The sequence below is a fragment of the Purpureocillium lilacinum genome (assembly GCF_023168085.1).
Source record: "Purpureocillium lilacinum CBS 284.36 DNA, scaffold_3, whole genome shotgun sequence".
Classification (NCBI taxonomy): Eukaryota; Fungi; Ascomycota; class Sordariomycetes; order Hypocreales; family Ophiocordycipitaceae; genus Purpureocillium; species Purpureocillium lilacinum.
This window is the reverse complement of record NW_027072113.1, coordinates 51,121-66,363: the sequence shown is the minus strand read 5'-3', so window position 1 is coordinate 66,363 and position 15,243 is coordinate 51,121. Positions and strand designations below refer to the sequence as shown.

General features: G+C 61.6%; 5 protein-coding genes across 5 annotated transcripts; 4 read left to right on the top strand and 1 right to left on the bottom strand.

The window, feature by feature from the left end:
• Positions 1 to 1,639: 1,639 nt before the first annotated feature.
• On the top strand, positions 1,640 to 3,391 carry PLICBS_003893 (uncharacterized protein; the record flags this gene model as incomplete). The annotated part of the gene is made up of 4 exons (XM_018327921.2): positions 1,640 to 1,690; positions 1,761 to 1,848; positions 1,931 to 2,169; positions 2,222 to 3,391. 4 exons carry the CDS (start codon positions 1,640 to 1,642, stop codon positions 3,389 to 3,391), a joined length of 1,548 nt encoding a protein of 515 aa, XP_018173439.2.
• A 1,940-nt stretch (positions 3,392 to 5,331) lies between these two features.
• PLICBS_003892 (uncharacterized protein) lies at positions 5,332 to 6,822 on the top strand (the record flags this gene model as incomplete). The annotated part of the gene is made up of 2 exons (XM_018327920.2): positions 5,332 to 6,118; positions 6,212 to 6,822. 2 exons carry the CDS (start codon positions 5,332 to 5,334, stop codon positions 6,820 to 6,822), a joined length of 1,398 nt encoding a protein of 465 aa, XP_018173438.2.
• A 480-nt stretch (positions 6,823 to 7,302) lies between these two features.
• PLICBS_003891 (uncharacterized protein) lies at positions 7,303 to 9,019 on the bottom strand (the record flags this gene model as incomplete). The annotated part of the gene is made up of 2 exons (XM_018327919.2): positions 7,303 to 8,759; positions 8,815 to 9,019. 2 exons carry the CDS (start codon positions 9,017 to 9,019, stop codon positions 7,303 to 7,305), a joined length of 1,662 nt encoding a protein of 553 aa, XP_018173437.2.
• A 1,799-nt stretch (positions 9,020 to 10,818) lies between these two features.
• On the top strand, positions 10,819 to 11,691 carry PLICBS_003890 (uncharacterized protein; the record flags this gene model as incomplete). Its single annotated transcript, XM_018327917.2, has 2 exons — positions 10,819 to 11,137; positions 11,198 to 11,691. The coding sequence occupies 2 exons, from the start codon at positions 10,819 to 10,821 to the stop codon at positions 11,689 to 11,691; spliced, it is 813 nt and encodes a 270-aa protein (XP_018173435.2).
• Positions 11,692 to 12,425: 734 nt separating this feature from the next.
• PLICBS_003889 (uncharacterized protein) lies at positions 12,426 to 14,123 on the top strand (the record flags this gene model as incomplete). Its single annotated transcript, XM_018327916.2, has 3 exons — positions 12,426 to 12,638; positions 12,700 to 12,802; positions 12,853 to 14,123. 3 exons carry the CDS (start codon positions 12,426 to 12,428, stop codon positions 14,121 to 14,123), a joined length of 1,587 nt encoding a protein of 528 aa, XP_018173434.1.
• Positions 14,124 to 15,243: the final 1,120 nt, after the last annotated feature.

The following is a 15,243-nucleotide window of genomic DNA, read 5'->3' as shown; positions in this document are numbered from 1 at the left end:
CACCAACCCCGCTGGCATCAGCCATATGATCGGTTCGTACAAGCCTCCCGGGCTTAGCTAGTAGGTCAGTCTGCTGACCGCGGTGGGGACGTTTGGTATGCACTGTGCCTCATCGGCGTAGCCAGTCGTCATCGTGCCTGGCCATTCTAGAATGTAATCCGTGGCCACAGCCGCGTCCGATCGGACAATCCGTGGCATCTCTGCCAATCTTTTCTTGGAACTGCACCGCGAGTGTTGCAGCAGTCGCGCCTTCGCTTTTATCCGTGTTATTGACAGCAATCATGCATCCGCTCACCGACGCACAGGCCGCAGTATGGCAATCTTCGCCGACCCGAAGCGACTCTGCCGGGCCTCGAACCCACTTGCCAGTGCGGAGTACTCGTACGAATTTGCCGTCGGCCGAACACAATACCTGGGGCAAAGATGGATCCTCAGATCAGTTCAGACGGCGCATGATGGGCTTTGCCAGACGGCGACTCCCTCACCATCGGGCGCCTCCGAGCCTGGCTCCTAGCTCGGGCCACCGGGTGGCACCAGCTCGGGCATCGGGGACCCTCATCAGATGAAGCCACCGAGCGCCATCTGGCGTACTGTATTGTTCCCTCCTTGCTTCTTGGATCGCGCTCGCGTCGATCCTTTGCGCCGAGTCGTCCGCGCTCTCCGGTGGGGGATGCCGACGCAGGCTGTCGACGAATGTCGCCGCGTTGGCTCATCCCCCGGGCGGTTCTCTTGCTGGTCGCCGCTGACTCGTGGACACTTTGAGGTGAGTATGTCGTGTGTGCCATCAACGAGCGCTTTGGGAAATCGTCAGAGAGCATCGTGAGCGCGTCCAACGGCGGCTATTGCACGTTGCCTGCACCGAAGCGAATCTTGGCATAGCCGTTGGCGAGGGCACTGGCATTGATGAAGAGTCCTCTTTCATGTTTCGCACAACACTGATGTGCCGGGCGAGCCATGTTGGCTCGTGGTCCGTTGCCTAGCACATCCAACAGCTCCGCATGCGAAACAAGCCCGGTACCAACGAGACTTTTCGAGGATGACGATGTCACTTCCGGCTGTCCACTGTGCTGTGCCCACCGCGGTCGACCAACTGTCGCAAACAGCTCGGCGTTAAAGTCGCAATGTGCCGCGTCTCATGAACTTGCGCTTCCGACGATCTTGCGACAATGCTCACTCGAGTGCCCACTGCCATTGAAACCTTCCAACTCTGCCAAATGGGCAGCCGTTTAGCTCACACGGCCTCGAGTCTGATCTGTGAGCTCCATTCATCTGCGTTGATGTTCTCGTTGCATGCCTTGAATGGATTGACGGGTATAGGGTAGCCCAGATCAGCAGGCGGTCCACTCCGCCCCAGGCGCTGTCGAGCCTTCTGTCAGTGAACAATGCGCCTGAAGTCCGTCCACCACTCAGGTCGGCGCATACTGCCCAGGCACCGCCCCTCAGGCCCCACCACCATGGAAGCTCCCTCGCCCGCTGTCACCGGCCGACCACCAAGCTCCATCCATCCACGTGTGGAGAGAGCTTCACTTGACCTTCCTCGACCTCACTGCCTCACCCTTCACCTCCATCCCCTCGTGCTCGCCCCCCCCGTCGCGCACGACCCAGGGCGCCAAGACGCCGGGTCCGACGCGCCGCGACGATGCCCGTCCAGCAACACGTCCTCAACTGGCTGTACAGCGTGCTCACCAGTGTACGATCCCCGCATCGTCCCCGCTGCTGCTGGCGTCGTCATCACGAGCTGACCGCGTCTGCCCGATCAGGAATATCACGATGTGAACCGCACATACAGCGATGTCGCGCGCGTCCTGAGCCGCTTCAGCACCCTGTCGCCACGGACCGATGTACACAGTTGGTCTCCTCGCCTCGCCCGCCTGCTCTCAAGGTTCCCGACGACGCGACTGGTCAGATGATGCTAACACAGAGCCTCCAGCATTCCCCAACGGCGCCAGCGCATTGCTCCTGCACATTTCGGGCACGATACCGGTCATATTCCGCGCAAACACGTATCGCTTCCCGATATCGATATGGGTTCCCCACGCGTACCCCCGCGAGCCTCCCCTCATCTACGTAACCCCGACCGAGACCATGATGGTGCGCCCCGGACAGCACGTCGACCCTCAGGGCCAGGTCTACCATCCATACCTCGTGCGATGGACCGAGTTTTGGGATGTGCGTGACTTGAAAGAAGCCTGGGCGAGGCTTATCGCTGACACCGTCACAGAAATCGACCATCGAGGATTTCCTCATGGTCCTGTCCGACGTTTTTGCCAAGGAACCGCCAGTCATCTCCAGGCAGGCGCAGCGCCCGACGACCGACGCTCGACCGACGCCGACGCCTCCCCCCGTGCCTCCGCTGCCGCCGGAGATGGCACCACCGACGCCTCAGACGCAGCCTCGGCCGAGCCCCGGCGAATCCCAGCCGCCTCCACCGCCCCCGAAGCCTCACCAAGAGCCTCGTTCACCGCAGTCTCCGCCATACCGCGGCCCGCCAGTTACCGGCTCGACGCAATCCCCAACACCATCGCGATACGACTCTGCGCCCCCTCTTCCTTCGCAATTCCAGAGCGTGGGACCTGCTGGCCACCGCCCGCAACCACCGCCGCCTCTGGAGCAGCAATCGCATCAGTCGCAACCTCAGCACTTTGCTAGACCAACAATGCCTCCTCACCCAAATCCGCCATCAGTACCAGACCAACGAACACAAGCGCCGCCGTATGCGCAGCAGAATCCCCCAGCATATCCAGCACATGCGCAGTGGCAGCGAGCCCCAGCATGGAATGGGACGGCACTTCCGCAGCCGCCCCCGCCCGCACCCCCGCTGCCGAACATCCTCGACGAGCCATTGACTCTCGAAATACCCCCGCAGTCCACTGTAACGGCTCCTCCCATACCGCCAAACCCGGAAAAGGACGCGCTGCTGAGGCAGCTGGCGCAGACGCTGGCCTCGATCCGGCAGCGCAGCCGGCAGCAGAACGAGTCTAGCTTGGCGGGGCTCAAGGCTCAGCGGATCGCGATGCAGGCAGCGGTGCCGGCCCTGCAGTCGGAAATGAGCCAGCTGACGCAGCTATCCAACGTGCTGGCGTCCAATACCAATATCCTCCATGAAGCTTTGCGCAAGGCGGACGGCGTCATTGAAGGATCCAAGAACCACCCGGCGCCGGACATTGACGAGCTGTTGGTGGCTCCGACGGTGGTGTCGAATCAGCTCTACAACTTGGTGGCGGAGGAACGCGCGCTCGGGGATGCCATATTCATGCTAGGGCGTGCCGTGGAGCGCGGGCGCATCTCTCCCGTCGTGTTTGCCAAGATGACAAGGTCCCTCGCGCGGGAGTGGTACCTAAAGAAGGCGTTGGTGCGGAAGATTGGGCAGGGCATGGGCATGTCATCGTAAGGGATGCGGACAAGCTTACGCCAGGACGCCGGCTTGTCATATGGCCAAAGCCAAAGTGAAGAAGCAGGAGGCGCGTTCCAGACCGGTGGCCGCAAGACGTGCTGATTGTCTCATTGTTTGCTGGCATCGTCGGGCTGGTTCTGCTCTGCGCCACCTGTGCAGCGTCGAGGGCAATTTCACGTCAAGAAATCGTGCAGGAGTCGAGGGCCATGGCGATCACATTCGGGAAAGCCGGCTGAACGGGAGCCTGCCGCTTCCTGTTCCGCCCCGTGCATGTTCTGCCGAGTCAGGCCATGATGCGGTGATTCCTCCCGTGCAGCAGCGCAGCGCAGAGATGGGGCCGGCAGAGCGGCGGTTGCGTTGCGTTGGCTGCCGGCACCGACCGACGGGCCGCCCGTTTGCAGACCACCCGTCGTTCATGAGCCGATGGAGCCTCCAAGGGTCGAAAATAGCTACAGGAGAAGCCAGCTGCGTCACAAATGCCGTGGGAGGAGCCGTCACCAGACCTGATTCGGTGTCGGTGGCACCCCCACGGCCGACCACAACCTGCCTGGTTTGGCAGGCCCTGGCAGGCCCTGGCAGGCTTGGACAGGCTTGGACAGGCTTTCTGCAGTCTTTTGCCGGCTCTGGTTGGCGTCTGGGGAAGCAAGAGGGCGCGGGGGCGCTGCGGCGTCTGCGTGCGGCGTGCAGCTGGCGGCCACATTGTTTCGGGAACAATATCAAGGCCGGCGCCACGGCCCCACAGGAACAATGTCAAGCCCCGGCCGGGGAGCCCCGCAGCTCCGTGTAAGCCGCGCGACACGACACGGATGGACGGAGCAAGCAGAAGCAAAAGCAAGGGCAGCAAGCAAGCAAGCAAGCAGCGCATCGCAATGGCCGCGCCCGACCTGTCCTGGGGTAAACCAGGCGGGCGGCGCGCTCTCCCCATCTGCCGTCTTCATCGCCCCCCCCGATGCCGTCCGCCGGCCGGCCGCGAGCGAACCTTGTCTCAGGACACCACCGTGGCGGGCCTTTGTGTTGTGCTTGCGTGTCACCGCCGGGATATTGTCCTCGCCGTCGATGATGCCGACCTCGTCCGGCTAGACGCTCGTCTTCAGCTGCGGCTCCCGGTGGCGGAGGAAACTACTGTAGGACAATACCAGCTCTGCCGCGTTTTATGCATCGACGGCCTGGAGGCCAAACCATGACCCGGTGAGCTGCAGCAGCCGCAAGCAAGCCTTGCAGCGAGCGTCGCAGCCTCATTTTTCCTTGGTATGCAGGCAGCATTGAAATCGGACAGCAGGGCCAGAACAATCCATCCGATACAATACTAGACGAGCGGGTGCCGCACACCCCAAGCTCAACAAGCTCAAGCTCAAATCTCGAGCTCCCCTTTTGCGTTTGTCTTGAGCGTTTCACACACAAGTTCCTACATTGCCTCATCACCGCTCTCGTCTCCGCATTGCGCTCTTCTCTTCCACTCTGCTGCCCTCGCTCGAGCATCACCAACTGCCACCGTCCAGCATCACCACCTGCGGCTTCCCGACGGGAAGAAGAAGAAGCGCAACACCTGGCACCATCTCTGCCGCTCCGCGCCTCGAGACAATCTTCGCCAACGCTCGCTGCCGCGTTACACCCGTCGTCGGATATCCGTTGGCGACACGGCGGCCACGGGCAAGGGTGATCTGCCCTCGGCAAGTCGTTCGCACTGACCAGCGCGCGGCCATTTCTACGGCGCGTCGCCCGCACGGCGTGACGAGCACCCTCCCCCGGTGACCTCCCCCCCAGCCTCGACCCTCTCGTCATCACATACGACAACGCAGGACGAGGTGCGCACCCGTTCCGCCGCCGGCGCGCACATCGCTGCTTCATTTGGGGCCACGAGTACCGACCAGGGAGCAACGCAAGCCGGCCCCCTTTCTCTTCTCACCGCACCACACCCGCTTCCCACCGCCGCCAACATGTCAACCTCTCAGCCTCCGGGCGGTGACGGCGCGGCCTTCGACCCGTACACGCAAAACGTCACCTTCTTGAGCCCTGACGGCGTGACGCCCATTGCGGTGCCCATCCCCGAGATAGACTCCTTCGACGACACGACCGTCGCCGTCACCATCAACTACTCGATCCAGATCGGCTGCTGCATCATCACGCTGCTGGTGCTCCTCACCATGACGCGTCCGCTCGTCAAGCTGCGGCGCGTGTCGTCGATGCTCTACGCCTTTGGCCTGGCGACGTGCATCGTTCGCAACTCCATCTTCGTCGCCTTCTTCATGTCGCCGCTCAACCACTTCTACCAGTCCTTTGCCGGCGACTACTCCAACGTCTCGCGCAAGTTCATCGCCAACAGCATCGCCGGCGACGTCATGTCGTGCCTGCTTGTCCTCATCGTCGAGGCAGCCCTCATGAACCAGGCCTGGACCACGGTTCGCCTCTGGTCTGAACCGATCCGCGCCCTCCTCGTCCTCGCCTCGGGCGTCATTGTCCTCGTCGCTGTCGCCTTTCGCATCGGCTTCCTCGTCGTTCAGGCCCGCGCTAACGTCGACCTCCTGGCACCCGGACCCGGTGATCAATGGGCCGTCCAGGGCTCCCTCATCACCCTCGCCATCTCCATCTTTTGGTTCTGCGCCCTCTTCAACCTCAAGCTCGTCGGCCACCTCATCACCAACTGGGGGGTCCTGCCCTCGATGCGGACTCTCACCTCGATGGAGGTGCTCATCATGACCAACGGTATCCTCATGATTATCCCTGGTAAGCCCAACCCCTTCCACCCCGTGCCTTGCTACTGCAAACCGTGGGCATGAAACAGACAGGAAGAACGAAACAATGCTAACATGGACATAGCCGTCTTCGCGGGCCTCGAATGGGGCACGTTCCAAAATTTCGAGTCTCAGTCCCTCGTCGCCGCCTCCGTCATCATCCTCCTCCCTATCGGCACCCTCATTGCACAGCAAATCTCTGCGCGCTCCTTCGCCGGCCCCGGCCCCGACTACTCGCTCTGCACCCGCAGCGACTGCTCTTGCGCCTGCCACCGTAGCACCCGCGGCGACACCGTCACCGCCACGGGAGGCAAGACAATGCGTACCGGCGGCACCGCCGCGACCCGCACCGCCGATAGCGACGGCGATCGCGCATCCTCGGCGGCGCACGACGAGAAGCACTCCTTCCTCTCCGCCTTCCGCCTCCACAGCTTCTCCTCCCCCGGACGCCACCATCGCCACCATCACGATGCCTCTGCGGGTACCAGCCCCACCAGCACGACCGTGTCCGCCTCGAGGCACGACGATGGTGACGCCGAGGCCCATCATCCTCCGGACCAGTTCGACGTCGAGCTCCGCCAGATCGATTCGGAGAGTGACCTGGGCGGCGACCGGCCCCCGTACCGGCGTGACAGCGGGTACCCTGGCGGCGGCGAGGGCAGGGATGGGGAGAGGGACGTGGAGAAGGGCGTCTAGGGGATGGCCTGCGAGGCCCGTTACGCAAGCTCCAATATCTTGCGGGATCGACGAGGCGCAGGAAAGGAAACGGCAGCAGCAGCACGCAAGGATAAACAAGGGGATGGAGCTCGGCGTTTGGCAACCCCAGCTCACGGGGCCATGGTATCTCATTTGTGCGCCAGGCGGCGTCTTGGCTAGGGTGTGCCTGGCATGGCAGCTTCTCCTCATACTACGTGTACTCGTGCGGACAGGGTAATAAGACTATGCGTACTCGAGTGGACGAACCCATCGTGAAGTATTGTACTTGGTAGCGACCGACCGTCTGTGTCTGTAGCGCATTGCCTTGCGAGCCTTCCTCCTCGCCCGTGTTTAGAACATGCTGCGCTGCCACTGCCGCCCGCTCACCTCGCTTCGCTCCCTGCGTGCATTGTATTGCTGCACTGCATGGAGAGTCCAGTCTAGCTGCCGCCCGTCTCCGGGCCGTCCGCTCTGCTCTGCTCACTCGGTCTGACTGCGGCCCTTCCAGCCCGTCACCTTGTCCTTGCAGAGGCTCACCAGCCGCTTCACCTCGTTCGCCCTCACCGGCCTCGGCTGCTGCAGCGCACACTGCACGCGTGCCACCATGGTCCCAGCCCCGCTGCTGCGCGACATCCAGCGCCGGCTCGATACGAGCCGTTCGGGCTGCTGCGTCGACTGGATCCAAGACTCGGCCCTTTTCGTTTCCGCGTCTGTATCACTGTCGGGAGCCCGCTTCCCGTTCGCGTGGTGAGGCTGCGCGTCGCTAATCTTGCTGTGCGACAGCATCTTCAGATCGGACGAGCCATGGACGGGGTGCATTTCAGGGTCAGATCCCGGCTCAGATGGCAGCGAAGGCGCAGGTCTGCAAAAGTCGTCGTCAAAGTCGAACGTCACCGCGTCGATCAGGTTGGTCTGGGAGGCGCCCTGGAAATCCGCCACGGACCCGTCGTTGGACGTCGAAGTAGACGGTCGCGCAGTACGATGCTTGTCCGATGCAAGTCGCGTCTTCGCCGCATGACTCCCAAGTCGAGACCTTCTCCATGGGCCAGAGAGCTTTCTCAGAGTCGCCCCTACCCGATTCCTAGCTAGATTCGTCCACTCGAGCCTCTCCGCGCCGTGAGCTATGGATGCCGGATGCTGGGATCCTTGTGTGTAAGCCCCTGCCCCCGCGTGACGACCGAGCGACTCAAAAAGATCGATGGCGTCTCGTAGTCCTGGCTGGTTGGCTGCGGGCTCGTTGTCGTGCATCGGATTCGACCGCTTGTCATGAAACTGCTCCTGCTGTTCACCGGAGGCCCAGGGGCCACGGTCAGACTCCGGAATGCTCAGATACGATGATCGTGTCCCGGCCAGCTGCTCGTGCGCGGACGGATCTTGTCTCTTCTTCCAGAGCGATGGAGCCGATGTAGACTGACGGGCAGAGTCGAATCGCTTTTGAAGGCTCGCGAATGTGGGAGAATGGGCCCTGGCCGTCCTCAGCGCTGGAGTTGCCGCCACCACCGGGTTGTGGAGTTTGCGGGCAGTGCCGCCGACGGGCGTCTTTGCGATGGCAGTGATGACCTCCCTTGGCCTGTGCTTCAAGGCGCCCGCGACTCCTTTATCAGAGGTCCGTCCCGGAGTCTCAGGCCTCTGGTGGCTAGTTCCCGGCTGCTGCGGCGGCGGCATGAACGCCGTTTGGTGGTCTGTCGGCTGGGCATCGCCAATCAACCGAGTAGTAGAGCTCACGCTCAGGCTGTCTGGCAGCGACGAGCACGTGGCCGTCGGAAGATTGTATGTAGATTGCTTGCGCGCGTTGGACGCCGGAGTGTGCTGGAGCACGGTGCAGTTTGATCTCGAGCTCGGCGGCGGCGAGGCCGTTCGCAGGGTCTGCCAGCTGGATGCCGTGCGCAGACTCGCCTTGGTGTCGGCTGGCCCGTGGTGGAAAGAGGTAGACGAAGCTGCCAATGCCAGTTAGCAGGTGGTATCGACTATTCCAATGGGCCATGGCCCTACAAGAGACTTTCCCAGCCTGTGGTCCCTCGAAGAACCTGCGCCGCTCCGCCACCATGGACGCGCGATCAACACCGGATGCCGTGCTTCGGGCGGAAGAAGAGTCGCCGGAAGTCAGGGCTGACGGAACTTGTCGTAGCGACAGCCCAAAGCCGGCTGTGGTGCCCCGCGTTGCCGGGAACGACCCAGCAGACTTGGACGGAGTCATCGAAGCCAAAGGCTTCGTGACGCCAGCCGTGTTTGCAGAAGTCGGATCCGCATGCTTGGCCGGCAGCTCCATACACCGAGTGGGCTGGGGGAGACTGTTCCCTGCATTGAGAGTCTCGTATTTCGAGACGAGGCGAGCGAGACCACTTCCTCGGCCGCCACTTGTATGGGTGCTGGATTCGCGGTCCAGGTCAAGCCCGCGACCTGTCAGGCCTGCGGTGTACGTACGCGGTCGAGCGGCAGCCATGTTGGCCGAATTGTCGTGACAGCCGAGGATTGCGTTGGCAAGTCAAAGCCGATATCACAGGGAGCTCGAGGTCGGGTTTTGCGGCCCTGCGCCCATTGTTCTTTCCATTAGAGGCTCGGCTGGCGGCCGAGGCTGGTCAATATCGGCGGGGTCAGCTTTCCTTGAAATCGCAACAGTCTTCGCGGTCCTCATCCCTCGGATTCCCACGAGGGATCACTCCAGCACGTCAGCACATGGAACTGGTCTTTCAGCGGCGAGTGATATCATTCGTCTATGTTGCAGCCAGCCATTCATGGCACAAATGCCTCCAGTCGCTAGTTCCCTGTGTCGAGCGACGTCACTCAGCGCCAACGCGGCGTGTCCATGTCCCTTGCTCTAGCGTACACATCGTCTCGGCTAATATACACACGACAAGTCGCTCGCTCGTTCGGCGATGACGCGTCTCGGATTGTTGTCGATGGGTGGGGGGTCAATTACTGGCTGTCGACGATGGGTCAGCGGGCTGCCGAGTCGTGTCGCCTTGTACGAGCCGGACGGGAGCTACTCACGGAGGCAGGAGCAGCTCGCCCCAAGAGCTGGCAAGGAAGGTGACGGCGGCCTGTGGATAGACGGTCAGTCGCGGTCTCGCAGTTCAAGTCACGGCCAGTTGGGGCAGCGACAAGATACAGGTGAGGGAGCGTACCCCGAAGACGGCGATGCTGCGGACGACGGCGGCGTTTTCCGACGAGGTGAGGGTCTCGTAGGTGGAGGCGACGAAGCCCTTGGGGGCGCGGCGCGAGGGCCCGTCGACGTACATGCGCTTGGGAGGCATCGTGGATGTGTGAGGGCGAGTGCGGGAGGTTGATGTGGCCTGCGGTGGTGATGACGGAAGAAGCTTTGACGACCGTGGCGATGCCGACGAGTCCAAAAATTTCGAGGCTGCGACTTTGGTGCACTAACCGGACCACACCAGGATTGTGCAGTAGACCCGTTAGCGACGTGTGATCTTAGTGTCGTCTGTGCTGGGTCACGCATGATTCAGTGTCACCAACCCACAGGCAGCTCGGCCCAACAGCGACTTACACCTTGTGCAGCGCGGTACAAACTCGATTGTGCCTCAAACAAGGCGCCAAGTCTTTCGTGCAAGAATGGCACGCGATCAATTAGAATTTGTTGCCTCTGCGAACTTTGTCGTGCTTTGCACGAAACCTTGCGCCGAGGGTCCGGCGGCCGCGTGAGGCTGTGCGAGAGGCTTCGCTGTTGGCACTGTACGGACATGCCATCGTACCTACCTGAGGCATACAAGAGCCGCCGCGGTCAGCAGTGTAGCTAGCACTCATGGTTGATGAGCGCGCAATCGTACTTTACAGCATCCACCACCCCTCGTGTGTTCCATTACGCCAGCCTCTCAGAGCCGCCTCACAGAGCCTCTCTCTGCTCAATCACGTACCCGTCGCAGCAAAACGCCCATCGCCGAGGCAGCCGCCGACGGGAGGCTCACCACCCTGCCTCACCCGAGCTTCAGGCGCTCGACTCCATCACACCACATCACATCGCATCACAGCTTGCCACTCATGGCCCAGCAACCATCAACTCCGCAGCCGGGCGGCTTCTTTCCGCAGACCGGCCTGCCCTCTCCCGCCCCGTCGTCCGCGTCCTCTCGAGCAGCAAGCAGCCTCCCGCATCCCCGCCGGCGCGCCCTCGCACCGGGCGGCAACAAGGAGGACATGGTCCGCCGCTACGCCGATGAGCGGCTGCTCAACGTGTCTCGTCGCTACGTCAAGAAGTTTGGCAGCAATGACGGAAACGACAGCATCGTGGGCTTCAACAGCGCCAGCGAGCTGTGCAGGGAGCTCGACGCCCTTGCCGATGTCTTGTGGCTATCGGGCACGCGTGAGTAGAGCAAAACGCCCGTGACTCTGCTGCTGCCTGTGAGACTGACATCGCGCGCAGCGAGCCTTCAGATCCCCTTCCTGCTCAGGCTGGCCAGCGACTTTACCCAGTACATCAGGTCCTTCCCGCCAGCGCCCCGCGCGACCTTCGCCCTGCTTCGCAAGCTGGACCATTGCTTCGCGAGCCTGCTCGGCGGCCAAGACATTGACTCCGCCGAGCCGCTTCCCGGGTTCGAGAACGGCTTGCGCGCGGGCATGACGGTCACCGACATGGTGCGGTGCCGGAGCCTGGTGGAGCAGACACGCGTGCTCATGGTCGAGCTGATGAGCCAAGGCACCGAGGAGGAGGAGGAGGAAGATGAGGACGAGTCAGAGACAGACACCGACAACGGACTGGGCGGCGCGCAGGCATCAGCCTGGGACACCGACGAGGAGAGGCTGCACATGGATGCGGCGAGGGTGTACGAGCAGACGATTGTCAAGCTCGGCGACCGCTTGGGAGAGCCGCTCGTGGGTGAAAACGCGCCGACCAACGACCTCGTCCTAGACATTTGACCGCTTCTCTGATCTTGAGAATGGAAGCGTGGGGAAGCGATGGAAACGCCTTTGGCCATCCGTGCGAACCGACGCAGCGCAACACGTCTGCATGGAATTCGCCCCGCCCGATTGTCCGGAGTGAAGAGGCGCTGGCGTTGGGATGATGAGCGAGCGACTCTGACAGCAATAGACAACAAGGGACGGAAAACAGCGGGTTGCGCCAACCGGGCAGAGCGCAAGGATTGGTCAACGGCGTAGGCCGGCGACACCCATGCGCGAGGTGATCTGGGATGCTCCCGAAGCTTGACAGCAGCGATCGACCGCAATGCAACCCTCCCCGCGAGCGCGGCAGTCGACCGAAAAATGTCTAGATCCCCTATCGCACCACCGCCCGAGCGAGAGCCGTGCCTCTGGTGCGAACCGGCGATAGGCGGAGGACGAGACATGTATTACTCCGCGTCGCCCGTCACGCAAGAGCTCCACCAGCTGTCGCGACAGACTAGCTTGCTCCTCCTCGCCGCAGCCGAACCACACCAGGGCGCGCTTCGCGACATCGTTGAGACGAAATGGGAAAATTTTGTGACGATGCGATATCGCACTTCATGTATTACAGGTTCGCCGATTGACACATGCCGCGAATAGATAAAGACGCCCAACACCCCTTGCCCCAAGCACATCATGTTGTTGCTCCCCGATCCCACCGCTCCTCTCTTGCATTTGCCGTCCCCTCACGGCGCTCGGGCCAAATCCCAATGACTGCCAAAGACGGGACCGCGGTGCGAGCCGAGAAGGCCCCCGGCGACGAGCCCGTCGTTGCCGAAAAGTACGCCGACGAGACGCTGCGCATCATTGAGGAGCATGGCGCGCATGTTGGCCCGCTGACCCCCGACGCCGAGAAGGCGCTGCGGCGCAAGACGTACTGGCACGTCATGGGCCTGCTTTCTGCCATCAACCTGCTGTTGTTTGTGAGTCGTTCAGTAGCGCCGTCGGCCGCGACGCCCCCCAAATGCTTACACGGTTGGCCAGGTGGACAAGTCGACGCTCGGCTACGCCGCAATCCTGGGCCTCTTTGAGGAGACGGGCATCAGCAAAGCCGAGTATAACAACTTGGGCACCTTCTTCTACGTCGGTGAGTGTTTGAGTATGCGATTCGCGGGACCCAGTCGCTGACACTCGCAGGCTATCTCGCCGCGCAATGGCCCGGCCATTACGCCATGCAGAGGCTGCCGCTGGGCAAGTTTGTCGCCGGCCTCGTCTTTACCTGGGGCGCCACCGTTCTGTTGCACTGCGTCGCCACGAGGTACGCCGGGCTCGTGGTACTGCGACTGCTTCTAGGCGCGAGCGAGTCCGTCGTCGTCCCAGCCATGGAGATGACGATTGGCATGTTCTTCAATCGCAAGGAGCAGTCGTTCCTCCAGCCCTTTCTCTGGGTCACCTCGGCCGCCGCTCCTGTGTGCGCGGCCTTCATCTCCTATGGGCTGCTGTGGAGCAAGAGCCATGTCCTTCCCTGGAAGCTCTTCATGATTGTGACGGGCGGCATCTCCGTGCTGTTGTCCGCCGTGGTCTGGTTCCACTACCCGAACAACCCCGGCACGGCCAAGTTCTTCACGCTTGAGGAAAAGGTGCACACAATTCGCCGCGTCCAGGCATCCAGCCAGAGCTCCATCGAGCAGAAGCAGTTCAAGGCCGCACAGTTTCGCGAGACGCTCCGCGACCCCGTCTCGTGGCTGTTTTGCCTGCAGTCATTTACGCTCATGATGTCGAATAATCTCACGTACGGGCAGCAGAACCTCCTCACCAAGTCGCTGGGCGTGACGAGCCTGGGATCAACGCTTGTTGCCGCGGCAGGCGGCGGCTTCGGCATAGCCGTCTGCCTCGCCGGCACGTTTGCCCTCCGTTGGTGGCCGTCTAACTTGGCGCTCCACGGGCTCGTCTGGTGCATACCGGCCATCGCAGGCGGTATCGGCATGGTCGCCATCAGCTGGGACCAGCAGCTCGCCCTGCTGGCGTGCCTGCTCTTGGCGGGACATACTTACGGCAACACCTACATCATTGCCCTCGGGTGGACCACATCCTCCGCCGCCGGCTATACCAAGAAACTGACCCGCAACGTCATGTTCATGCTCGGTTACAGCGTCGCGAATCTCATCTCGCCCCAGATATGGGTCCCGCGAGACGCTCCGCGGTACTACGGAGCGTGGATCGCGCAGATTGTCGTCAGCTGGGTCGGCACGCCGCTGGTACTGTTCGCCATCCAGATCATCCTGAGGAGGAGAAACGCCGAGCGGAGGAAATGGGCCGCGAGCTTGACCGAGGCGGAGCGACGGAAGCACGAGTTTGGAGAGGTGGAACACGTCGACGAGACGGGCGTCGCAGTGCGCAAGGAGGTCCCCATTGCGATGTTGGACCTGACGGACTTGGAGAATCCCTTCTTCATCTACCCGATTTGATCGGTGTCGCTGGCACGATGGCTTGGGTGGAGCATGGAGACGTAGCGGTTGCCAAACCCAACAGAGCGCAAGGGGGCCTTGCCGCCATCCGATGATCCGACAATACTACCTCCTCCAGGGTGCAGGGAGCGCCATGTGTTTTTTGACTCTGTAGATGTGTCGTTCCTGTGCCAAGCCGTTACATCCGAATAGGCAAGGAGTGCTGAGATGCGTACACCATTACGGGACGAACCCCGAACTTGGCAAGAAGAAGTGGACATAGCGTCGGCCACGAGCACCACACATTTATACAAGGTGCAAGGAGAGGTGGGGAGTTCTATTGCCTGGCCTCCGATGTGGACTCTGTTGCGCCGGAGATCCGAGGCTCGTCAACATCGCGTGCTTGGTCGGTTGAAAGAAGGATGTTGAAGGCTGGGCATATATAGCGGCTGCTTCTCGCTCATGTCATTGAGCTGTACCACACATCAAAGCAGCTTCAAACATAATATAAAACAAAAGTCTCATACAAAATGGCGTCAAAGACTCTGGTGGCTCTCGACATTGGACTCAGCAGGCCAGCCACCGGCAAGCCACTGAAGCATATCATGTCTCAAGGCGAGATTCTACGACTGCCTGGGAGCGGCGACCCGCCCGTTTCGCTTCTCAAAGATACGAGATTCTCTCTGCCGGACGGTGTCGTGTATAGCGGAAAGCAGAAACGCTTGTATTTCACAAACATGGGCATAAGAGCCGATTGATCTGCACATAGAAGAGGAAGCTAATACCCTCTGCTGGAAGGACCGCGGTGAGCTGCCGTTTGGGAACACGTTCAATCGCGTCAGGTTAGACGCACAAGGGAGTCAGCCGGCGGCAGGGAACCCAGATCCAGTGACTGGCTTAAGGCACGAGATGCTGGTGCAGAATTTTGACGAGGCAATTGGGATGGCCTTCGATTCCGATACAGAGAAGTGGTTTATTGCAGACTTCGGGGGCGCCATATGGACCTTTAGCAAAAGTGGGGGAACAAGACCAAGTTGTTTGAGGACAAGGAGCGAGCCTTTGCGGGAATCGTCTTGGTATGAGACCATTGAGGCAGTGGCAAAGCATGTTTGTATAAGAGAAGCAGTCAAGTTGACGTCTA